The sequence below is a fragment of the Paramormyrops kingsleyae genome, chromosome 13 (assembly GCF_048594095.1).
Source record: "Paramormyrops kingsleyae isolate MSU_618 chromosome 13, PKINGS_0.4, whole genome shotgun sequence".
NCBI classification, from domain to species: domain Eukaryota; kingdom Metazoa; phylum Chordata; class Actinopteri; order Osteoglossiformes; family Mormyridae; genus Paramormyrops; species Paramormyrops kingsleyae.
This window is the reverse complement of record NC_132809.1, coordinates 20091835-20117571: the sequence shown is the minus strand read 5'-3', so window position 1 is coordinate 20117571 and position 25737 is coordinate 20091835. Positions and strand designations below refer to the sequence as shown.

The following is a 25737-nucleotide window of genomic DNA, read 5'->3' as shown; positions in this document are numbered from 1 at the left end:
CTTAATAAACTCTATTGGCATTAGCGTCAGCTTAATAAACTCTATTGGCATTAGCGTCAGCTTAATAAACTCTATTGGCATTAGCGTCAGCTTAATAAACTCTATTGGTATTAACGTCAACTTAATAAACTATTGGAATTCGCATCAACTTAATGAACTCTATTGGAATTAGCATCAGCTTAATAAATTTTATTGGCATTAGCATCAACTTAAACTCTGTTGGCATTAGTGTCAACTTAATAAACTCTGTTGGCATCTGTTTCAGCTTAATAAACTGTATTGGCATTAACATCAGCTTAATGAACTCTTAGCATTAGCTTCAGCTTAACTCTTGGCATTATCATCACGTTAATACAATTCAAGCTGATTAATTTCTTTCTAGTACTTCTGATTTTATAACATGAATTTTTTTATTAATATATTTGCATAATGACCTTCCCCAAGGAGTTCTTCAAAATTGCGATTAAGAAATTACGAATGAGTAATACGAGTCACTAAGACTCGCGCTACTAACGCTAACACTAGCGCTGTCTGTAGCAGTGTCTGGGTTCTATGAGGCCTCTGTTTCCACCTGCGCGTAGCCATGTTTAAACCTGAGTGACGCTTTCATCTCTCTGCTCTCCCCCCCCCCCCCCCCCCCCCACAGACTGTTAAAGCTCAGGGCACTACGGAGCAGACGGAGCCCCCCAGCATCTCCTCCTGCACTCCCACCCCTCCCCCTCCGCCAAAGCCTAAACGTGAAGAGAACCCCCAGGTGAAAAGGGGGAGGGACTTAGTTTTTATTAGATGCTTTCCCAGCAGACATTGAGACAGACTGGGCCTGAAAGAATGAATGGTTGCGAATGTTAAGGCTTGGTTGGTACTTCCCACGAATGCAGCCGTACTGCACTGTGCACACCATAGTGCCAGACCATCCACGGTCATGAATGCTCATACTTGTCAACGTTTCAGGTGCTAAGTTACGTTTATGAAGTGTGGTATGGATGTTTTTTGAAAAATAAGAATTTTGCTAAAACTAACCATGCATTGTGTAATACATAAACCAGGGTTATTGTTAACAAAAGCATTTACGTGAACTGAAATAAAATAAGATATGAATATAAAATAAAAAACTACAACTAAACAACAACTATAAATATTGTTTCAGCAGCTAACTGAAATGAAATAAAAACAAATGTCAAGTCAACTTTCAATTACTGCTTTTGAATTCTATTTGGCTACAGTTACAATTTATCTTTGGGCCTCTTTCTTAAGTCATACTTGAAGCCTACAGCACTACATTGCAAAATCTTGTAGTAGCCGCCAGAGTCAAACACTTTTCAGTCTATCCATAGAAATAAAATTACTAAAACTGAAACTAAAATATGAAAAAACTAGACATACATCTTGAAAATAAAAACTAATAAAGCCACACCTGAAACTAATGTCACTAATGCACGGACATAGACAGGTGTATGGCGTAGCAGTTACAAACATACGTTAATTTGCAGCCACATAGAAGTGTTTATAATCCTATAACAGGAAACACATAAATGGCAGCATTTCCGGACTTCCTCAGTCAGGCTTTCTTTTAATAAGTTGCCATATTTGTTTTCAGTCTGATCAGAGAGGTTAGAAAAAACGATTATATAGACTCTTCAGTCCAATCTCATTTCTGACTTTGTTACCTTTTTCCCTGGGCTGTGAATGGTAGGGGCGTGTTTGCAGTCATTATTTTAGTTTTCAAGTGGGTCACGCCCTCACGCATGGCCCCCTAATGCGGTCCGTGTGCCAGACCTCGCTGATGAGAATGATTCCCCGCCAGGCATGCGGGTGTATGCGTCCGCATTAAGTGTAAACCAGCCTTAATGTGATCTTCAGGGCCTTTTCACACTTAGCATCCCCATTAGACATTAATGCCACCCCCCACCAGCCCCAGGCTCTCTCTCACCCACTGTGTCCCCCCCCCCCCCCCACAGAAACTGGCCTTCATGGTCGCCCTGGGACTCGTGACTTACGATCATCTGGAAGGTAAGAAAACCCCTGTCCAGTTTAGGCTTGGCTCTGTAGCAAAGCGTGCATGCACACCTTGACGCATGCTGTGGGGGTCCCGTCTTGGGGGGGGGCAGAGATTCAGAGCCGGAGGCAAGAGCGCAAGCGGAGGACAACAGCGAATCCCGTGTACAGCGGTGCTGTGTTTGAGCCAGAGGTGAGAGCCACCTCAGCCTCGCTCCGTTAGCCCAAAGTCCACCGAGGAATGGCCTTGCTACTGTGACCCTCTCAACTAATGTAAACTTCCTGTGTGCAGAGGAAGAAGAACACTGTCACCTACCTGAACACGCCACTCCATCACGGCACCCGCAAGAGAGGTCAGTATGAACTCATTGGCTGGCTTTTGGGTCAAAGACACTGCCCGGGTGGCAGCCAGTAATCCCCTCACACGCCAGGCCTTCTGAAGGAGGACATTTAAAAATAAGCTTTATCTCCTCTGGGGTGAATCACAGCGGGTGACACCTTGTATATGAGACACGAAACATGACTACATCAACCTGGGAGGTTGGAAGCTCATCTGCTCACAATCCACTTTGCACGATCCACAGCTCTATGTCTCAACCAGCAGAACAAGCAAAGTCACATTCACATGCAGGACACGTGGGCTGTTTTCAGTGTGGGAAAAGTACACCGTTTTCATACTTAAGTAAAAGTACAGCTTCCACATGAGGATGTTAAAGTCCTCACTCGAATTCAAGTTAAAAAATACCTGGTTTAAAAGGACTTAAGTAGCATAAGTCACAGTTACTACACATTCAAATCTATTACTCTTACAAAAAGCAACCTATCCTTTTAAATTCACTCAAGAGAGGTTTGAATACAGCTTTTTAAGTTATGGTGAAATATGAAAAACTGAGTCACAAGAGGATAAACGGCTGTTTTATTTTTATTCAGAAAAATGGCAGAGCAGATAAGTGGAATGACATTACATCGTCCTATAATTACATCAATCTGTGGGCCAGATATAAGGCTTGTCCTATGCAGGATTACCCATCCTGGATGCAGGGAATAACCCCGGAGGGGGGGCGTCACCCCATCGCAGGGCGCACACACCATTCACTCACACACACACACACACACACATCTATGGGCAATTTGGTAACTTCAGTTACCTTTGGCATGTTTTTGTACTGGGGGGGGGACCAGAGTACCTGGAAGAAACCCCATGATTACACAGGGAGAACATGCAAACTCCACACATAGGAACCATGGTAGAAACTTGAACTCTGGTCTTAGAAGTGTGAGGCTACAGTGCTAACCACTGCACCACCGTGTACTGCCTGGCAAAAAAAAAGTGATTCATATTTTACCCAGAATCATGCTGCTACATGCTTTTCTCCAAACAATGGTCTTGTACGTAGTGTATCAATAACAATGTTATTAGTTACAAAAAAATGTAGTGAAGTGAAAGTTGCTACAACTTAAAATACTCCTTAAAAACCTAGTTAAAGCTATCCGTGTACTTCAAACAACGCAGACAAAATGAAATCTAACACATCAGCAAAAACATGTTTGTCACATACTTAAAATGACCCCCTCTTTCCGTGCCGCACCACACCCCTCGAGGGCACAGAACGTCTCCAATGCGGCAGACCCACCTACAGTCGTGGTCAAAAGTTTTGAGAATGACACCAATATTCATTTTCACAAAGTGTGCAGCAACAGTGTTTGTAGATCTTTTTGTTAGATGTTTCTATGGTATACTGAAGTACAAGCATTTCATAAGTGTCAAAGGCTTTTATTGACAATTACATTAAGTTTATGCAAAGAGTCAATATTTGAAGTGTTGGCCCTTCTTTTTCAAGACCTCTGCAATCCACCCTGACATGTTGTCAGTCCTGATTGATGGCAGCCCATTCGTACAGAGCACACAAATAAATGTATTGTGGCAAGTGCGTGAGTCATTTTAATAATGTTAATGACAGCTCTTTTAAAAGGGAAGTTGTCATTTTTATTAACTGCCACTATCAACTAATACTAGCAGTGGCACAGACAGGGAAGCCAACAATTTACACGTCACTCGCAGTTACAAGCTAATGAAACACACGCATTCCCCAGCAACTTTACATGGTTGCAACATTTACTATATACAAAAGAAATACACAAATGCATATTAATTTACATTACTTACAGATACACATGGTGCGATGCGAAGCATGTCGGTACCTAATTAGTCCTGCTGACCAATCCTGTGGCATCATATTATGTCAGCCAATTGTGGACGGTGGGTGGGATCTGAAAAAAAATAAAAAAAGTTAATCTAGGGGACCCTGCACAGACGGCACACCAAAATGGTGATCACTGCAGTGATTATGGCTCATATCACATTGATTCCCTCAATTTATGCCTAAAGTATACAGCCAGCATATGCCTCTGACTGATTTCTTCTCACTATTAGACAGAAACCTTGTAGGCTCTTAGGTTCTATGAAATTTGTGTCCATATATGTTTCTGACACCAGTATCCTTGAATTGAATGACCCATCACAACAGATTTAAGTTGATTTTTCAATTGTATTTGGGTCGGGCAGCTGACAGGATGGATCTTGACTTCAGACCTTGGTTAGGGTTATGAAGACTACAAGGGTCCAGACCTTTGGTTCCGCATGAGGATCTCGCATTGTCAATAGAACAGTTTGTTCAGATGCATTGACCTCAAAAACCATTTTGATTTTAATCTATTTTTGGAAAGGCATTTACATATTTAATATACTGTATGAATAACTACATATCAGGTATTATCAGGTGGAATAAATTAGGAATGAAGTTTCAACTTTCCAGTTGTCCATTCTGAGCCGAAAATAGATGAAGACTTACACTTTCCAGGTGATCTTTTCTTGCTTTACTATGCACTTAGGCTATGAATCGATGAAAATACGTGTTATTGTAATTAATCACCCCTAACATTAAAACCTATAAACATAAATATTTACCTATAGAATCCCCATATTAATGTATGGTTTTGGGACTGGTCCTCTGCAGGCCCTGTCTCATGAAGATGATAACTCAAAGTGTTTTGATAGATCTTTTTCAAACTTTGTAGTCATATTGTATAGGTCAGGAGCTGGAACTGATTAAATTTTGAGACAGATCACCCCAAAATTGAAGCAGCAAAGGGAAGGGTGGAAGCAGGTTTTTTTTAAGAGTTGATGGATTTTATTACTGCTTCACAAAAATATAATATAAAATATTACATAATATATTATATTATATGAAGATATACACCTGCTTTCATTTTTAGACAGAATGTCCCTAAACTGGAGCAGCAGCGCTGTGTGGCAGCAAAGGAATGAAATGGCAGCTGGAGATGACACTTGGTTTTCTGAACACAGTAACTCTAAAAGTATTTTACAGATTTTTTTCAGCTTTTACAAACATGTTGTATGGGTTTGGATCTGATCATATTATGAGATAAATCACACTGGTGCTTAGATAGATGAGATGGAGGCTTATCTGTATGTATAGGACCCATCTGTTTATTCTTACTAATCTATTTACTTTATGTAATCTTTGATGGATCTTATTACCACTTCATTATATGGATGAAAATCTGCACCTAAAAATGCACAATTGATCAGATCCAAAATTGTAACTGCAATACAGAGGGCAGTTAAGAGCAAAACTGGAGCCTGCTGCCATCTGTCATCTAAACTTAGTCCGTGGATCTCTTGGCAAAATTTATTGTAGGAGAATTTAATTCTCATTTTTTGGAGAGGTGGGGAGAGTGTGTAGGTGTGTAGGAGTGTGTACAGTAGGTGTCGAGTTATGTGTTACGACTGGGATTGAGTGTAATAACACATTTATTGACTCTCCATTCGGTCATTCTAGAAAGCATAGAGCTTGGGGGGGGGTGGTGTGGTCTGGTCAGGATTAGATTAGGGATTTGATATGGGGGATGATGAGACTCTTGTGGGAATACAGAAAGTCTCAAAGACAAAAATAAATTATGCTTATATGAGTGTTGCATGAGCCAAAAGAAGCAGCCATGGCATGAAAGCATTACACTCCACTGTGTACACCTACTGGCTTTGGACACTGCTCTCAAAACAGGTGAATGTTTGGGAACAAAAAAAACTAAAATCTAAAACCTATGTGGGTAATGTCTCAAAAAACAGAAGCCTGACAAAAAATATTGCAAATTTACAATACTTTTATTCTATTTATGCCTGCTTATGTCATTTAAAAAATAAATAAATAAAACAAAATAAACCAAGTGAGAATGATTCCTTGCTTTTCCCCTCCATCAGCTTGCTCGTGTGAATAAATATGTTTAATGTAGTCGTGAATTTGGGGATTTTTTTATACCGTCATGACTAGACATGTAACGATGAACCGCGAATCAGTTAAAAATCGATGTAAATGTATCACAATTTAAACCGGCTGATGTGGAAAATGAATCGCTACTTCACGGTACTTTACTTAACAGAAAAACTGGTGTAATATTACATTTGATTTCACGACATCAGTTCAACTGCGTATTCATGTCAACATAGTGCGCTAGTTTTTGGTTTTGACCAAACGCGAGATGGCGAGCGAATTTGAAATTGAGGACACCCCTCCGATCTTAAATCAGCGGTGTGGCGGCATTTTAGCTTTCCAGTAATCACAAATGAAAACGGCGAGAAAAGCACAGACAAAACAAACACTGCATGCAAACAATTCACCACCGCCAGAGTGAAGATTCTTAAAAGGGCAAACCACGCTAAAAAGCTGCACATGCAAGCCTTAGTTTTTTTGGTAACGCTTTATATTAAGTGCACCTTCATAATGCATTCATAGAACATTCATAAGCAGAATTGTCAATCGTATCGAATCGTGAGTTGAGTGTATCGTTACATCCCTAGTCATGACCAAAGATTTCACGTTATTTTCAACCGAAAAGGATTACTATAGGTCTCTATTAAGAATCTTTTCCTATATTATTCTACTATTTGAGCATCAAAATACGGTATGCATTAATGTAATCAAAGAAATCATACAGCTCTGCTATACATACACATTCTCAGAACCCCACACTCATACCATTCTGGCATAACTTCCAAGTACATTTGTGTCTCAAACAGAACACCATAGAAGTCTCCAGAAACATCTGCAGCTTTCAGAGGAGCTGTAGTCTGGTGAAATAAATTTGCTCGTTTTGTCTCCAGGTCTGTTTTATTTTGAGCCATTCTGCCTCTCAGCTGCCTGCTTGTATATGGCAGCACATGCACACCACATGCATGGTGATTCCACGTCGCTCAAGAGGGCCTCGTCTCTGAGCACCTCTGTGATCCACACCACACATTCAGGCCCATGAGGTAGCTGATGAGGTTGTGCTGCTTCTGTCTTGGTCGTGTCCCAGTCATGCGTTGCCCCCAACCATCCCCCCCCCCCACCCACCCACCATCCCGTGTACTAACTGCGCTCCTCCTCCTTTTACACGCCAGCCAACGAGGAACCCCTGTCTAAGGTATGTCCGACAAACTGTTTCTTCCTCCCCACTTCTTCCATTTTTTTTCCCTTTTTTTCTTTTTTTTTCCTTTTTTTTCTTTTCTCGTCTGTCTCATTTTACTCAGGTCGCCCTCCCAAATACAGCACTGTGGCGGAGCTGGGCTGCCTCGGCCCGGCCTGCCCTGCCAGCAGCCACCCTGCCTCCCCGGCCCCCGACAGGCCCGTCCACTCCCACACCCTCCCTGTGCCCAGCCCCAGCTTCGGGGATGTAAGTAGCTGCTGGAGAAAACACCCACACTGGGCTGGCTAGTAGTGGACCTGCCACCCCACCCAAACCTGGTCCCCTGCCCAAATTCCCCCTCCCCCCAGCCCCTCCTACAGTGGCATCCCCCAGAGGACACCCCCCTACCCCCGATCGGAGGTGGCCACAATTCCCCGTAGGGCCTCGACGTGCACTTCAGCCCCTGAGGTAGCGACTGAACGCACCCCCATTTTGTTTCCAGTCCTTGGCGTACCATTTACATCCATCTGTCATTATTTTGTTCTCTTTCCATGTTTTGTTGAAGCCTTACAAAGTGACAGTCTCCCCCGCCCCCCCCCCCCACCCTCACATGATGACCTGATGTCAAGCCTGTGAGGCTTGTTACCATTTAACAGCCCGTACTGAAGTAGATACTAGTATATAAGTAGTAACTAATACCTATAACGAGTAGCAGTTATGGTAGCTGAACATGGGTCTGTTTTCACAGTCCTGTGTTAACTTGCAGTAACCAAAAGGTCACAAAAGAAGTTTTAATGGTGAAAACTTAAAAATGCCGCCAGGGTCTGTCCGCAGCCCCAAGACGCCAAATAAGACAGTGGCCTGTCTATTCCTGCCCAGAGTCCTGCCTCCCTGCATCTCAATAGATCCTGCCTAAGAGGCAGCAGTACTGATTGGTGCAATTCTTCCCGACAGGGAGACATCCATGAGGATTTCTGCACTGTGTGTGGGCGCAGTGGCCAGTTGCTCATGTGTGACACGTGCTCTCGTGTTTACCACCTGGGCTGCCTGGAGCCGCCCCTGAAAGCCATTCCCAGAGGCATGTGGATCTGTCCCAAATGTCAAGACCAGGTAATTGCAAGACGTGGAACACGGCTCAGCAGTCCAGCGCTCCTCTTAGTCAGTGAACATGTACTGTCACACCATGGAGACAGGGGGCGCTCTTCAGGTCATTTTGGCACTACGGGAGGCGACAGAGTGAAAGCGGCTAATTTCCTGAGGGGGTTCGGGAGATAAGACTGTTGCAGGCTTTGTAAGCTCCACCACCTGTCCCAAACATCATCTGTTAAGTGAGACGCATCACTTCCCTAGTGTCCCGTCCTTTCGTTCGCCCATTCTGAACCCAGCAGTAACCTGGATCCTCCTCTGCATCCGGCAGGGGATGCTGCCTCTTTCTCATCCGGAAACATTGCACTGCGCCGAAATGAAATCTGTTCTCTCGTATCCTTCCCCCATCCCTGTGTAGATCCTGAAAAAGGAGGAGGCGATCCCGTGGCCCGGAACCTTAGCCATCGTCCATTCCTACATCGCCTACAAAGCAGGTAGACGGTGCGCAGGAAGGCCGGGGTAGTTCTGCGAAAAGTACTCAATTTTCATGCTTAAGTCAGAGTAAAAAGTAAATAATATCTGGTTTTAAAAGACTTGTGTAAAAAATACTATACATTCAAACTATTCATCTTACAAAAAGCAACCTATCCTTTTAAATTCACTCAAAGGAGGTTTGAAATCAGCATTGTATGTTACAGTGTATCACAAGGAAAATTGAGTCGCAAGAGGATACAGCAGTGTTTTCTTTTTATTAAAAAAAAAAACGGTGAGCTTTGGCAGCACAGATTAGCGCTTTTATTCTGTGGAAAAAAAGATCGACCTGCAGGCCAAATTTAATAATGAATGATAAACATTGTGCTGACCGGTACTTGGAGACCTCTTATAAGTGGTGAGTGAAAATCATCTCCATTATTTCAGTAGATGCTCTAATTCTGCTAACTTTGAATACTGGTATGTTAACTGATGTGTTCTACATTTCTACATATTGTTTTCTCATCAGTATATAATCCAAAATAATAAACAGAAATCTATTGCTCAAGAATCATGACAGAAAAATCACAATCTTGATTGTGGGTAGAAAAAAATCAGGCCTACTTGGGTGTATTGCGGGCACTAATTTTGTATTTGGTGAGTAACAACGGTCAACGGTCAGGCAGAATATATCATAGTAAAAATTCACTATTTGGCTCAGAAATGTCACAAAGTAAAAGCTGAATATATGACTCCTCGGCCCAAAGCTAAGGAGGAGGAGAAGCAGAAGCTGGTGAAATGGAGCTCTGAGCTGAGGCAGGAGCGTGAGCAGCTGGAGCAGCGGGTCAAGCTTCTCAGCAGCTCCATAACGGTGAGGAGCCCTGCGGGGTGGCTAGTGAGGGTGGGCCTGGGGCGTCCTGGGGGGTGAGGTCAGGCCGGTGGGGTACCTGGGGGGTGAGGTCAGGCCGGTGGGGTACCTGGGGGTGTGGCAGGTGATGGCCGGTGGGGGGGGCTGGAGGGCCAGCAGGTAACAGCTAGCGCTGTGCCCTGCTCTGCCCACCATCTCACTCCCCTCCTCTTTTTTTTTGCAGAAATGCATGGAGAGCAAGAACACTATCCTGGCCCAGCAGAATGAGATGCAGGCCTCTTTGGAAAAGGTCAAGGGTTTAGTCCACCTCATCCAGAGCGCCCGTGTCGGGCGGTCATCGGAAACTGTGTCCCCGGACAGCATCGGAGACCACGTTACGGACTGTGGAGGCGGAGACTCCTCTAACAGCACCAACGCCAAGGGTGATGCACACATGGACGAAGGTGATGGAGGAGGCCATGACAGTAACGGCAAAACCTCAGAACCTTCCCAGAATCCTGTGCTGCCCATCCTTGATAGCTCGGAGAGGGCAGACTAATGCCCGGAGTCGCCACGAACAAGAAGCAGAACACTGGATTCAAATAAACACACAAACGCAGCCACTCTGTGCAAAGGTGGTGCCAACAGTCGCCAATCTATATATGTATATGTACATAGGTTTTGTTTCGTTTCATTTTATTGTTGTTGTGCATTGTCAGACTGTGTCATCACTAGATCTCTGCCAGCCTTGGGGAACAGACCATCTCACTGGAAAGTTCCAGGCTGTTTTTTTTTTTTTTACCAGTGCCACACCAGTTAATGGTAGGAAAGAGAAACAGTTTTGATGATGATAATAATAATAATAATAATTATAATAATAGTTTAAAACGTCATACCAGTGTGTGCCTGCAGTAGTCGCCCTTGAGCCTCTCGTGGGGAATTTTTCTTTTCACTTGTGTTAGTCCTCAATACCAGGGAATTTGGATCAGAAGCTGAGAAGACGACTCGATGCTCACCTTCGGGTCCTGCTGTCGGCGCGGAGAGAAGCCGAACAGGAAGCAATGCGAGCTGGGCTTTCCACGGCAGTGTCAGTATTGGTTTGGTACCAAGGAATCCCACCCCCTTGCCCCCATAATGCAGGGAGGAAACTGGTGTGGCCTGCCCCTCCCCCAGGGTCATTTCAGTGTCCACTCTCCGTGCATCTCTGTCTAACTTCTACTGGCACTAGCGATGACATTGCAAGAATGCAATCTCTAAAAAACAAATTTATTTATTTAATTTGTAAACATTTCTTTTATAGGATAATATTTTCAGGTCTTCCTAGCGTTCAGAAAATTCAAAGTGCTTTTCTGTTTCGCAGCAGTCATTTCTAATAAAAGGTATTAGACTTGGAATAGTTTCTGTAAATAATTTTCATTTTTAAAAGGATCTTTGCATTGAAGATATACTTCTGTGTTAGATTCTGAACTGCCAAATGCTAATGTATCCAAATCCAGCAGGGACATGTCTTTTTCTTTGAAGTCAATCACAAAAACAAGATGTATGGAGAAATGCGCACCTGCAACATCAGGAATTTCGTGAGGGGTCGTTTTTATCAGGTGCATCCGCAGGGCTCCGCAGCACGACAATGTTCACAGAGGTGGAGGAACATCAGAACTGAAGCACAAATCCGTTTCCCACAGGTAGCGAGAAATTGTTGTGGCGCGTCGGCTTTCCGGCAGAATGGCTAAGAGCGGTGAGATGCAAGCCATGACCTCAGGTCAGAGAGAGAGACTGCGGAGGGGATGTAGAGCAGAAGCTGGGGCCCTGCCGTGGGACCCCAGCATCCGCTGCCCTCCCTGGACATACGCACACCTCTCATGGATGTTTGGTCTGCAATGTGGCCATTAGAAAGTTCCAGTCCCCTGTCGTGAATATTGTTCCCTTAAATCAAATGTCCATTTGTATAGAGATTAAAATTCCTACCTGCTGAATTTTCATGCAAGATCTACAGAAGCAAATCCCTGACAGTCTTAGATGGGTATAGTATTGCAGGTCCATCTGTCTGCAGTCAGTGAGCATCTCGCTGGCCGTTTTCACCAACGCTTCCCAGCAGGACTGAGGTGTCCCTGTCTTCATACCTCGCATATCATTTTTATTGCATATTTCAGTTTGTATCAGTTTTCATTGCGTAAGCCTTCTTGTTCATTTCGTTTTTTCTCATATGACAGAATCATGTAAGAAGTTTTTAAATAATACTGATCTTTTACATTGGTTTTAGAGTGGACTCCAAATGATCTTGAGAAGCTTATTCCAGCAAAACCGGTGTATAAAAACAGTATATATATTTTTGTTCACATTTGGAAAGATGAGGTGGAGAGAGCCTCAGAGATGTAGGATCAAACCCTTCACCTCTAAACTGCTTTAGACAGTATTTCTGAATTTTCTGAATAGTCAGAATTCAGGTCTTTCTGGTTTTCACATGTTCTTCACAAAAACAACAGTCAAGACAATTTCATTTGAATTTTGACATAATGTGATTTAAAAGAATGTCATTTGTTAATCGTTTAAGAACGAGACATCATAAGGGCTTACTGAGCTGTGTGATGCTCGCCATTGTGCATTGAACATATCAGCGTGTAGCTTAAGAATGATTCTGTATGTCGGTAGGAGTAATTCTCTATTCCTTGTTTTTACTGCCTTCAAAAACCACTTTGCCACCAGTATACTTTTGTAAGTATTGACAGCAGGCACTGGTCGTATCTATTTCCAGAATGTGTTTGGTTATATATTTCCGATTGAGGTGTTAAAGTTCTAAGTCCATTTCTATGGATGATATGTCTGTGTTATTTTTTTTTTGATACTTTAATTCTTATTTTTGAGAATTTAGATCAAAAAAGTGAGACAAAAAGCACAACTGTTGTTTATCTGATGCAAAAACTGTTGCAGCAAGTCTACCAGGAACATTTGGGTTCTCTGATGACGTGAAGACATTGGAATTTTATTGTTTTCCGACTAGTGTGGTCTGTCCTTGGCTTCCAGTGAGTGGCACAGAAAAGCATTTGTCTAGCAGTTGCCTTAATGATTGGATTCTCATCTCAAACTTGAGCTTTTTGTTCTGTATGGTATTGTAGGTCAGATCATAGTGTGCTTTGTATCTTGAGTGTTCTAAGAGCCTCATGGGGTAATGTGCACATTCCCAGTGGGAAATGTTTCAGAGCTTTGGTCTGAAACGGGGGAAATACTGTCTCTGATTGGTTGGTTTGTGGTTTCATTCTCAGATCCCAGCACATGAGTGGTTTCTGATTTCCATGACAAAATGGCCATCACTGTTGTTGAGGGTAGATGAAGGCAGATCGTGATGGACAGTGAGCCATATTTACCAAGAAAATGTGAGATTTTAAAATGCTTTTTTTTTTATTGCCAGGTCTCCCAAAGCACTTTTTCCATAAATGCCTTGCTAGTATTAATTTCTCGCAAAATATATAGATGAATGAAAAGTGATCAGGCAAAATTTCCATATTAAAGGTAATTTTAATGTAAATTAATATTATAAATGCATATTTGAGGTCCCATTCTTTTGCTGAGGTATACAGTTTAACCCACTGGTACGAACAGTGGTGTTAATGTCTGTGTAATTATTTAGCAAAGTTTTAGGTTTTTTGTGTCCTACAAATGCATGTTATCTCTGTAGTAAGATCAGAAACAGCTTTGATGCTCGGAAACTGAGTTGAAGCCAGTGATAAATTTAATACAGAGAATCAGTGGGGAATGAGTCACAGACTTGATGAATGAGGTGTGATCTGTGCATTATTACAGAGGATGACATACAGAGCTGTCCAATCTTTTCAGTTAAATGGATGTCACCTTATGCAATTTTTGAATGGGAAATTTATGTTTTCAATACATGTATACATTTTTTTGTCTTTAGGTATTGGTTTTAACTCTGACGTATTGGTTTGGTAATCATATAAATGGACATTTGAAGAAAAAAACATTTTCTGCTGAACAGATGAAAAACAGGGCACCTTGCGAGCCAACTGATCGTTTCCCATCGATGTTCTCATTGAGAACAGGCAGGCGATGTGCTTCTCTGCACTGGGCAGACGGGCTTGTGGGGAATCTGCTCGCTCTCTTGTTTTTATTGAGCATGATTATATTAACACGGCCTCCTGTTGGTGCCCAGCGCTGAATGTTAATGAACTTTGAGAGCGGGGAACGGGTCAGACATGCAAGTCTGGAGTTCTGTGTGACCAGTGAGAACAAACCAAGCATCGTATGGAGTCACGCTTTAACGTTCAAAAGCCAGTATACCCAAAGAAAACTTCACCGTGCATTCTTCTGAAGTCTTTTATATGCATTTTGAATACATGCCAGTTTATTTTGTATTGTAAACACTTCTTTTTTCCATAGAGTACCTTTTGGGTCCATTCAGGGTGTTTATAAGGATACGTGATCTTCATCAAAGGGTTTTGACTCTTTTGTGAGTGTGGGGGAGGGGGTTAAATTTTTGATACAGTACAAATTGCCAAACTGCTTTTTATTATTAAGCAGAACCATTACTGTTCTAAAACCGTTCGCAGATTAACTGGCCTAATATAACAAAGTACTGCTGTGTCTGCTGCTCCATCCGTTCCCGTAGCACTGACTCTGTCCATATCCAGTATCCCGTATCGTCACAAGCGTGGCCTTTTGCTGTTATGGCCTCATCCTCACTGTACTATGACCTTCTGTGACCTTCGGTGACCTCTGTGTTGCTCACTTTATAAAGCCTCCACTGTCATTTCAATTGGAAGACATTTTGATTGTGCAAAAAAAAAAAGTTAAATCTTCCACTATTTTTTAACTCAGAGATGCATTGTAGCAATCTGAAGCCACAGCAATGGGCAAAGCCAGTGTGCTGAACCTTATGTGTAAGTTGTTTATTACACAAGCAACATATTCTTCTTATTGTTTTTTTCCTGGATTTTTAAAAAGGGATGTGTTTAATTTTCTAACTCTTGTTACGGAGCCATTTTGTTTGCCTGATGACGTTAGTGAAGCACTGGGTTTCTGTACCTCTCCTGTGTCTGAGCCTCACCTGTGACGACTTATTTGTATGCAGTGTTTAGCGAATACCTTAGCACCGTTGGACGCGGAGATTAGGAGCATTTTGATCAATTTGTATTTATTTATTTTCCATTTTGCTAAATAAAAAAAGACACCAACCAGTTGGCTGTGCTATTCATTTCTCATCAAGGATGTTTCTATTACTTTTAATGCAGGAAGTTTAGTCTGGAAATGCTCTAAAAGCATAATACTTTGTGGCCATCACACTATTACTTCAACGGGCAATGCTTGTGAAACTGTGCTATAATAGTTTTTTAACTTTTAACTGTATTGGAAACATGGGCTGGAAGGCGGAACTGAAAGTCAAATAATAAATTCTTCTGTAATTGTGCTTTGTGTGTAGCCCAAACCTTTCTTCTTGACAAAGGCAAGCCAGAGTTACTTGTCTGATATCATAGATTCTCAATAGTTGTTATATTGCCCGGCCCTATCTCATTATTTCAAGAGAGGTGATAATGTGGTTTCAGAAAGAGTAACCATTATGCTATCAGTGCCGTTAATTAGGGTGACCAGATAATCCATGTCAGGAACGACACTTTGAGCTAGGATTTGAAAACTACCATTTCAATTAAAAGGACCTGGATTTCACTTAAGCATTTCACTCCTTTAATCATGCATGTGTCACTAATGTTAATGAATAACCCTTGAATACTTGTGCAAAGTGCATAAACACATAGTGTGGCAGTGTTTAAGTGTCGTCCAAATGGGATAAATGGAACTAAGCCGGAGGGTGTGCTGGGTGTATCTCTGTACATTACCTGTGTCCAAAGGGCTGTGCCCTTCTAAGGCTGCATTCGACGACCGAATGCATCACAGTGGCACGAAAAGACTGTCCCATTTCGAAGGCTCCTTCAAATGCAGACTAGGGATGCATGCTTGATTTCCTGGGCTGTGATGCATCTACCTGATGGATCCATCACAGACAACATATCCCAAGGTTCATCACACTTACCATCGAAGAACGCAGCCTACAAAGGCTACAGAGACTGCATCCTTCAAAGGATGCTGTTTATCAGAGCAGTCTCCTTTTGTGGTTATTTTTGTCTTCAAATTAACTGGCTGATTTTGAATATATTTCTAAAACCAAATAATTAAATTACCTGACTTATGACTTTAATAAAACATTTATTAATGGAGTATGTCATCCCCTTTCTTGGACCTCATGAAATAGTGTTTTACTGAAATTTTTTGACTGACATACAATTTCCTGTGCGTGCTTCTACATTTTTTTGTGTACTTCAAACTTAATAGCACATGTGCTACCTGGAGAGATGGCTAGCGCAGAGCCCTGCCCACAGTACCCGAGTGTGTCTTGTGATGGACTGGCATCCCATCATCCTTGTGCCCTATGCTGCCTGGGACAAGCTCCAAGCCTCCCCGCCAATCTGACCAGGTTAAATGGTCAGAAGCTGGATGTACATTAAACACAAATAGGGGAGATTATCTCACCAGCCCCTATCTGTGTCTATAAGACTGCTATGAACATGATCCGAAAGGGTTTTATATTTATAAATATAAACTGGAGACGTTTCTGGGTAACAATCAATAATTTTTATAATGCATTGTTACTCAGGATTATACATGTAAATGCAGCTGAAGTACATAGTTTTTATTTAATCATTTTAAAATAACTTTTTTGTGATTTTTTTCCACAAGCTATTTTAAAAAAGTATACCAATGTTAAGTATAATGTTTTGTCAGTGTCTATTCCTGGTAACAGGTGTTGTGAACCAATTACCATGTCTGTGAACGAAATTTTGACAATCGGCTTAAGCATGGTAATCAAAATGTGTGAAGTTTAAAGAGCAGAATCTATCTAAAAGCAACACTTTATCTAGATGAGGTTCTAGGAGGTGTTCAGACTGGCTATGGCTCAGTCACTGGAACGTTGTGGGTGAACCCTTGCAGACCTGCAGTCCTCGTGAAGGCATGCACCGGCATGAGGGCTGCCCTCCTCAGAAGTGAGCGGCATGCTCTTGGCTCACCATTGCATGGTCTTGCTGCGGGTGAGTTTGTTCTTCAGGGCATAGCCCACCTGTAGCATACGGGAACGCTTTTCCATGGCCAGCTGCTGCTTATGGAAGGCCAGCTTCACCTCCAGGACCAGCTGGGTCATGGCACTATCCACTACAGTCCAGTCTTCTGCCACAGACAGCTCGTAGAAAGTGCACCTGCAGAGGGGCCGGGTCACCGCATGAGCTCTGGAAGGACATGACTTTAACATCCATTATCCCCTTTCTGGAGCAACAATTCCCTTTGTCTCCGAAAAAAAACTTGCATTTTGTAATTATTATCAAACTAAGTAATTATGAGGCATAAACACTGCTGAATAAATTCACTCCACTGGTATTTAAAATACACAATACTTTTGTGATTGACTTTATACGTTATATTTTCCTCCCCTATAAAACTGCTTGTAAATAATAATAATAATAATAATAATAAAAATGATGTCATTAACAAAATGAAAGTAACACACACTTTTGAAATGTTAAATAAAATTATGGAATCCTTAGGAGAATTCCAGTGATATCAGATACTACATTTTAGCATCAAAAAACATGTAAGCAGTTCAACTTAAGACACTGCATATGTTATATACTGTAGCCAAAAGTACACAGACGCCAGCTTGTCCAACATGTCATTCCAAACCCAAGGGTGTTACAATGAAGTTGGCCCATCCTTGGTTGATATAATAGTCTCTAGTCTTCTTGAGAGGCTTTCCGTTTGATGTTGGAGCATTGCTGGTGGAATCTAATGTCATTCAGATAGGGTATAGGTTGAGGTTGAGTGGCTGCCATTTCATACAACTAGATGTTTCCATTTCACAATCACTTCACTCGCAGTTGGCCTGGGCAGCTCTAGCAGGGCAGAAATTTGGGGAACTGACTTCCCAAGGGTTGGAAAGATGGTGTCCTATGATGGTGCCAAGTGGAAATTAGGTAAGTATTGTATTTATATACCACCTTTTGAGAGCAAATGTCATAAAGTGCGGGTAATAAAACAGATACTCAAACTTCAATAAAAGTCTTGTCTGTACAAAGAAGTTTGTAAACACTGTTTAAAGGAGCCACACTGCTGGCTGATCTAATGTCCAAAGGCAGACTATTCCACAGCCTTTGGGCAGCATCTGCAAAGGCTCTATCAGCCCTGGTCTTAAACCTGCACCTGGCGAGGAAACAAGTAAATAAAAAATCTTAAAATCTACACTCCATTTTGCTGGGAGCCAATGTACAGAAGCAGGGAAATCTGTGCCATATAGCTGGTTCTGTTTAATAGTCTAGCAGCAACATTTTAAACCAACTGAAGTTTCTTCAGAACTGAGTTTTGCTTCATTTCCACCAACATGGATTCGGTGCTGATGCTGGGCTGGTTCTCGCTTGGTGCCTTTTGATGATCTGCCTATGTTTCCACCAGCTTCAAAAAAGAATGGATTGGAAACGTTACACAGGTGGAATTGATAGTACAGTAAGGGCTCATATGTATTCCATTTTTTGGATCTATTTTTTATCTGTTTTGGATTTTAAGTTTTTATAATCTGCCGAACTGAAAAAAAAGTTTTCAGAGTATGCCTCATTGTGCTCTGCTTCTTTTGCCTAAATCCACTTTTGTCTCCGTAATAGAAATTTGCTAAAAATTGAAAGTTGTCCGCCTGATGATGTTTTTGCCACTCGGGCGCCGCAATATTTTATTCATTCGACCTATGAAAAGTTCACAATTTCTTATTAAATCTGGCCACTAAATTGATCTTTTGTTTTCCACCGAATAAAAAAGACAACCTTATTCTGCTAATAAGCTGGCAAGTTGTTTCACTGTCGGCACCAGTGATATTAGACAAAACTATATCGGTTATGGATTGAATTTTCCAGATATGCAGAACATTTGGACTCGATAGCCAATCCCACATTCGCTGATATTATGGTGCTAAATTCTGACACCAGCTTTTCTGTGGGGACATGCTGAAGCCATTTTTTCTGGCTTAGTGCCAGTTTTTTGTGGTGGAAGTGCGTGGAACTAGTTTTGGAGTGGAATTAAGTCCAACACCAGCACTGAGATGGTGGAAAATAGGCATTTGAGAGGCAGCTGAAGAGAAAATGACAATAATCTAAACAAAATAAAATGAAAGCATGAATTATGGAAGAATGAGATACAGCTCAGTACCATCTGTATAAAAGTATGATATATGGATAAAATTCCTAATAATCTTACAAAGTGGAAGTATGTATATACTAAAAAGAAGAAAACTGATCATTGAGGAACCCTGCAGGAAAGAGTAGCTAATGAAGACACATGATTACCCAGAGCAACAGAGAAATATCTATCAGAAGGGTGTGAGGAAATTCACTGCACTGCTGCCCCACCTAAACCCACCCATTGATGATGGCTTTCAGTCACAACACCGTGGTCCACCACATCAAAGCTGCAATAAGCTCTAATAGTTTCAAAATAGTGCACTGAAAAGAATCTGCACTCATAAGGATATGATTAACAACCCTTAAAAAAACGATTCGGCACAATACCTGTTACAGAAATCATATCTTGAGCCTCCACGACTTCTAACAATTGTCCTGCCACAGCATTTTCTGTAACTTTTGATATAAATCAAAGTTTGGATATAGGTCTGTAATTTCACTACCCTCTTTGGTAGTCTCCGTTTCTGCTGCCAGTGTTTGTTTTTGGAGACTACATGACTGTGTACTTAATTATGCACCTGTGTCAGCAATAGGTGTGGCTTAAATAGCCAATTCTTCAAATGAACAGGGGTGTTCACATATTCTTGGCTATTTCATGTATAGCCAAAATTGGGCTATATGGACGTCATATAGGTTACAGTAAGCAAACATAATAATTAGTGGTGTTCACCTAAAAAGCTACACTGGAAATGAGATGATGAAGATGTGACCTTAGCTCGTTGGCCAGGGCTTGTCCCTCCTCTGTCCGAACAGCTCGTCCATTCTCCATGTCGCTCTTATTGGCCACAATTGCAATGGGCGTGCCTGTCAAACGCATAACATGGTTCAGAAAAACAGCTCTGATACCGCTGGGTCCGACTTCCTCTTTTCCCTGCCATGGAAGCCCAGTTCGCTCTGATGACAGGAACATAACAAGCTCCATAAACCTGTCTGAAGTAAAGAAGATGGCTGGACACCGTGGAGCTACTTTGCTGCATCTTAGTCACCTTTATTACATTTCACTACCCCTCAGGAAGAGGCCTGTTTAATAAAAGAAAGCATCCTCAGCAGGTTTAGCACTGAAATCTTATGGTTTAGAATTAGAACTTAGTGATCAGTGTTGACACACCACAGCACACAACAACAAAATGTGTTCTTTGCATTTAACCAATATGTGACGTCGTGACATAGCAGGGGGCAGCTAATTCAGCACCCGGGGAGCAGTGCTTGGGGGTGGTACCTTGCTCAAGGTAATTCTGTGGTGCCTTACTGGTCAGGGATTCAAACCTGCAATCTTTCCATTACAAGTGTGCTTCCCTAACCGTTTGGCAGGCACAGTTGATCACCCTGTTTTGGCCGGCCTATCAAGCTGGTCAAGCTAAGCCAGCTAGAATGACCATCATAAGCTGGTTGAAGCAGCTAAACCATCAAACCATCATGCGCTAACGTGCATTAAGCTGGTCATCTGTCATAAATTGGTCAAGCAGCTTAAGCTGATCAAGCTGTTTTTTTCAGCAGGCAACACTCTGAATGCCACAGTAAGTCAGGTCTTCAAGAAATGAGCACAGCTGGACACATCCCCCTGCACCAGGGAGTCGACTACATCACAAATATATAGAGCAAATGCTTTCAAAAAAACCAGGTCACACTAATCAGTAGCTCTTCCCTTTTGTAAAGCAGTATTCCACAATTGCTAACATCATCCCCCCACAACAATTTGAATGTTTTTTTCCACCCCAAAATATGGACTGACAGGTGAAGAGCCAAGTTTACCAAAGGTCTGTTTGAAGTGGTCGATCTGCCTCTTCAGGTTTGAGATACACTGAAATGTACTGCGGTCCGTCACAGAGTACATAATCAGGAAGCCGTCGCCCCATTTGATGTAACTCTCCAGAGTGCCGGCAGTGGGTCCCGAACACTGCCATGCAGACAAACACAACAGTCAACAAAGGTGACAATCAAAGCCTGAACAACAAACAGGCTCACATGAAATAAGCTGGAACCTGTTTCTGGAAGAACCAACAAAGCTCCTTCAGTATTTTCTAATCTGCTAGAGCACTCAAGAGTTTCACATTTTGATCCTTGTTACAGGCAGATGCATTTCATTGTTTTCATTCTTAGTTACTTAGAGGACATTTTTACCCAAAGTGAAGCAAAGCTTTGGAAGGTGCTAGATATACTAGAGCAGGCCCAAATTCTGAACATTGCATATCCATCCATTTTCCAAACCACTTATCCTTTTTGGGTCACAGGGGGTCCAGAGCCTATCCTGGAAGCTACAGGCACAAGGCAGGGAATAACCCAGGACGGGGGACCAGCCCATTACAGTGCACACTCACACACCTATGGGCAATTTAGTTACTCCAATTAGTCTCAGCATGTCTTTGGACTGTGGGGGGGGAACCAGACTACCCAGAGGAAACCCCACAATGACACGGGGAGAACATGCAAACTCCACACACCTGTGACCCAGGCAGAGACTCAAATTCAGGTCCCAGAGGTGTGAAGCAACAGTGCTAACCACTGCACCACCATGCCGCCTCATATTGCCCATTTAAGGAAATTTTGCACAGTATTTACCAATGTTTGTTGTTCAAAGGCATTGATTCAGTTCTGTGGAGGATCTACTTCAAATCAGGTCAAATCAATTCAGAACTGATGGTAGCCATGTCAACAACATCGGAAGGAAAAAATCGATTGAATTGAGTGAGGAGTATTCTGTGTGTGTTTATAGCACTATACATATTCCCTGATTAAACATCTTCACCCTTTACAATTCTTTCAATCCACTGTTTACTTGACATAATCTATAATCTGTTTTTGCATTAAGTAAAATGCCGGGGGGTGCACATTGCTTGAATTCCCCTGATTACCTTGCTGACTGTGTCCAAGATCTCCAGATCAATTGCTTCTTTGTCCACAACTCTCTGACACTTATATGTCACCTCTGTATATCGAAGTCACAAGCAGATGCAGTTATCCATATAAGGTCAGGCTGGGTTCTTATATAACTGCAGTAAAATGTGATTCATGGTGGCTTTACCCTTTTTATGGTCATACTCTCCAATGAAACGTTTGGTGATGAATCTGACGCAGAGTGCTGAGGGAGTACAAAGCAAAGCAGGTTTTTATAAGGGCTCCCTTAAATATTTACGAGCAAAGTTAAATAAAGAACCCTAAAATTCCAAGAAAATAAGAGGTTCCTTAAACAGCAGCCTGAAGAATTAAAAGTTGTTTGGTTATCTTTATTGTAAGTGCCATTGATCATTTCAGCTATATAATCCCATTTCCTCTTAAAATAAAATTATATAAAATAAACTTTCATCATTTTGATTGCTCAGTCCACATTTTGCATCCTTCCATAACGTTGGATGGACATCCTGCTGCTCTTAATTCAATGTGATTTTTGTCATCTGTGTTTTCATACCTGTCTTGCCACAATTGTCCCCTCCAAGTACCACCAGCTTGACTCTGTTTAGTCTCCTAGTTAGCCCACCGTCGCTCATGGTGACAGCTCTATTGAAACATTTCAGTAATTTCACTGGCTGCACTTTTCCCCTTATACTTCACATAGATAATAACTAACTGCCTTCCATGCACAATGTGTGTGAACAACAAGGAATAAACTACCAAGATTAATGGAGTGAAGTGTACTGATGACCGTTTTATGTAAGCCTTTAACCCTACCCATTTTGAGCGTTTTTCTACCCCTTTGATTTTAGGCTTTTTACATGGTATGTATAGGAGTTAGTCAGGTTTGTTTTCAGGACATTCTGGACTACTCAGATATGTCGTAATTTGATATGTAAATGCTGACAGTCTTGATATCATTTTTATGAGGAAAAACTACTTGCGCCTATTGAAATTTCTCAATTTTTAGTCTTTAATAAAAAATTACAGGTAGACGGAGCTCGACAACAAACACAGATATCCAAACTTTCGCGAATAAATATTACGAAAATATCAAGTAATCGTTTTCTTAATAAATAGAATGCTGCGTTTTGTTGTTATTTCTAGTAGAATTTTTGAGTGTTTCTGTATGTCTTTATTTTTAAGGTTATAATAGATAAATAAGAAAATAAATATTTTCCCCAGAATGATAGTACGTGGACTATTGCAGAAGCGAACATGCGCTTTGTTTCCATGTAATATCGATGTTTTTTGGATTATTAGGGGTGCGTTTTGGTGGAAAATGTTTCAAATCTAGGCTATGCCTCATTAGGCACAGGATGACCCTGGAATACTTTAGTGCCAAAAGCTACAACTTCGACGACCGGATCGAGTACGTTCTCTCGATTCCAACGACATGCGATTCATATATGTGCGGTTTACCTATCCAAAGTCTGGGATTACGGGGTGCGGAAATCAACGTTTGTCTGGTTCTAAGGCTTAAAACTAAAATCTAAACTCTTCGTAGTCTCCTTAAATGTGACGCGCTTATTCAGTGTTCATGTTAAATCCTATCGATATTTTCAGTCGATAGTAATTTAAATTTTATTTTATTTAAAATTACATAATATAGACCGTACCGCGCTATTCTTTGGTAATCAGTATAATTCTGACTATACTTTTTAAAACATTACTCACAGTACGTTGTCTTGTAGGTAGATGTTAGTGGCTCACAGTTGTCTGGTTGTAAGAAAAAAGGAGTGATTGTCAAACCCATAAGCGTTTTCAGGGCTTGTTAAAAGGAAAATATAAACATCGCAGTCACTTTATTTAGATCCACATCATGATTATCTACCACAAATTCCTTTCCAACTGGTAACACATTAGCCAATACCATGGGCGTTGTAACGGGATTGTTCAGCAGTAAAAAAAATAAAAAATATATAGGCCTATATTCAGTACAGTCAATAATTTCTTGCACGCTTCTCTATATTTACATTTTCGTCTATTATATGCTGCATTTAGTTTCTTCTGCGTTAAAATAAATTTATTTGCAGATTTTGTTTTCAGATCTAAACATTCTTTTCCATAGTTCTTGTCAAACATGTTTCAAATAATGAATATTGTTTTTTTTTGTCTGCAGCTTCGATCCACTGGACCCATGGAGAAAAAAAATCTGTTTAGGTTATGCTTGTAGCAGAACTGACTGTGTAAAATAAATTTTGAAATTAAAAAAAAAAAATGTTTGACATGGATGGAACAAAATGTTATTGGTACGATATATCCATCCATCCATCCATTTTCTGAAACCGGTTATCCTGTTCAGGGTCCTGGATGCATGTCCGGAGCCTGTCCCGGAGGTTATGGGCGCAAAGCAGGGAACAACCCTAACCAAACACATGACAGGTACAATAATCACCCGAAATTCTGCAGATCAGAGTTGCAAGCAAGCGATATTTGTATACTTTTTGGATGTTCTTTTTTCCAGAAAGGATACTTTTCACCTTTTAAACATATTGGAACTGCCTACATTATTCAGAAAAAACAAATGACATATAAACCTATTATTACGTTGCTAGTCGGGGGTTCGAACCAGCACTCTCTCAATTACAAGTGCGCTTTCCTATTAGCCCACTACTGTCACACAAATTCTGATATATATTTTCCACTAACCATAATTGCAATTCTAGCCCTCATATGTGTTATGTTTTTTAAATAGCCTACATCCGCCTAAATTAGTATACTTCACTTGTCTGACTTGGATTTTACAGCGAAAACAGGTATCATGCACGCGCAAATATTTGGCCTCTAAAGATGAGGTTACACGTCAGATTGTCACAGCAAAATAATTAAAATAAAATGTCGACGATTAAACTCATCTAATAAGGTCAGTCTGTCTTACAGTGTAATGTAAAAAATAAATATATTGTCTCGTTATGTAGTTGGACCTAATTAACATCGCATTGTTTTTGTGGAGGCTTATGTGACGTATTCAAAGTGCGCTCCGGCTCCTCATGGTTGCAGTAGGTGTCTGTGGTTTTGATCTCATACGCATCAGAATTTAGAAATGAAGCATTGGTAATATCTATATATAAAACATAGGCCTGTTTCATCCCAAACGCTTAAAGCTCAAATACAAGCGTAGACCCATCCATCCATCCATCCATTTTCCAAACCGCTTATCCTTCTGGGTCGCGGGGGGTCCGGAGCCTATACAAGAGTAGACCATGAAAGTAATTATCCCGACAATTTTAGAACATGATTTTTTTTTTTTAAATCTTGTAAGTCATTATAAATTTATACTAATGGAACAACATACATCCAATATTATATATCCTTAGTTTTTGTATTTTATTTAGAAGGTAAATAAAAATGTAAAACATTTGCGAATATACGTAAAGAGAAGAGCTTAAAAATTGATCTTAGCAGCAGAATAATGAAAATAAACCAAGGCAGCCACTGTATTAGGATGTATAAGAATACAAAGTTTTGAAATATTAGTCAAATATAAAAATAAAGTATATAGCCCACAGGAAAATGGCAAAACTATAAATTAATAATTAAGTTTACTGTATAAAAGTTGTACCGACTGTCGATACAGCTTATTCGATATGATTTTTAATATACAGTCCTTTACAGCTGATCAGTACCTTCGCCAGAGCGCAGCAAAGTAACGTCAGACGTTATGGGTAAAAACATCCCGCATTTTCGAACGTATTACAA

The 25737-nt window shown here is 41.1% G+C and overlaps 2 protein-coding genes across 13 annotated transcripts in view; one reads left to right on the top strand and one right to left on the bottom strand.

Annotated features, from left to right (window-relative positions):
- phf21aa (PHD finger protein 21Aa) overlaps positions 1–14728 on the top strand; it is a 46932-nt gene extending 32204 nt beyond the window's left edge. For 7 of the 10 annotated variants that reach the window (XM_072698369.1, XM_072698367.1, XM_072698366.1 and 4 more), the window contains 9 exons: positions 647–754; positions 1959–2010; positions 2109–2188; positions 2288–2348; positions 7457–7728; positions 8416–8571; positions 8966–9041; positions 9786–9889; positions 10110–14728. In XM_072698369.1, the coding sequence (XP_072554470.1) occupies positions 647–754; positions 1959–2010; positions 2109–2188; positions 2288–2348; positions 7457–7728; positions 8416–8571; positions 8966–9041; positions 9786–9889; positions 10110–10424 (1224 nt within the window). In that variant the 3' untranslated portion in view covers positions 10425–14728. The remainder of the gene's footprint in view (positions 1–646; positions 755–1958; positions 2011–2108; positions 2189–2287; positions 2349–7456; positions 7729–8415; positions 8572–8965; positions 9042–9785; positions 9890–10109) is intronic. The other 3 variants (XM_023817345.2, XM_023817344.2, XM_023817350.2) reach the window with 2 other exon arrangements.
- A 1788-nt stretch (positions 14729–16516) lies between these two features.
- Positions 16517–25699, bottom strand: LOC111846673 (ras-related and estrogen-regulated growth inhibitor). 3 transcript variants are annotated; one of them, XM_023817104.2, is made up of 8 exons: positions 25665–25699; positions 23713–25224; positions 22553–22641; positions 22169–22225; positions 21999–22072; positions 20899–21043; positions 19857–19950; positions 16517–17124 (listed from the first exon to the last, which is right to left on the bottom strand). In XM_023817104.2, exons 3-8 carry the CDS (start codon positions 22629–22631, stop codon positions 16935–16937), a joined length of 639 nt encoding a protein of 212 aa, XP_023672872.1. In that variant the 5' UTR covers positions 22632–22641; positions 23713–25224; positions 25665–25699; the 3' UTR covers positions 16517–16934. The 3 variants fall into 3 exon arrangements, with proteins under 3 accessions (XP_023672872.1, XP_023672873.1, XP_023672875.2); XM_023817107.2 differs by having other exon boundaries at positions 16995–18370; XM_023817105.2 differs by lacking the exon at positions 22553–22641.
- Positions 25700–25737: the final 38 nt, after the last annotated feature.

Excerpts from the sequence above, each read along its gene's own strand:
- LOC111846673 (XM_023817104.2), bottom strand. The coding sequence starts at position 22,631 with ATGAGCGACGGTGGGCTAACTAGGAGACTAAACAGAGTCAAGCTGGTG. Across the intron at positions 22,073-22,168 it reads AGAGTATGACCATAAAAAGG|AGGTGACATATAAGTGTCAG; the intron begins GTAAAGCCACCA and ends TTCGATATACAG. Across the intron at positions 21,044-21,998 it reads TCTTGGACACAGTCAGCAAG|TGTTCGGGACCCACTGCCGG; the intron begins GTAATCAGGGGA and ends TCTGCATGGCAG.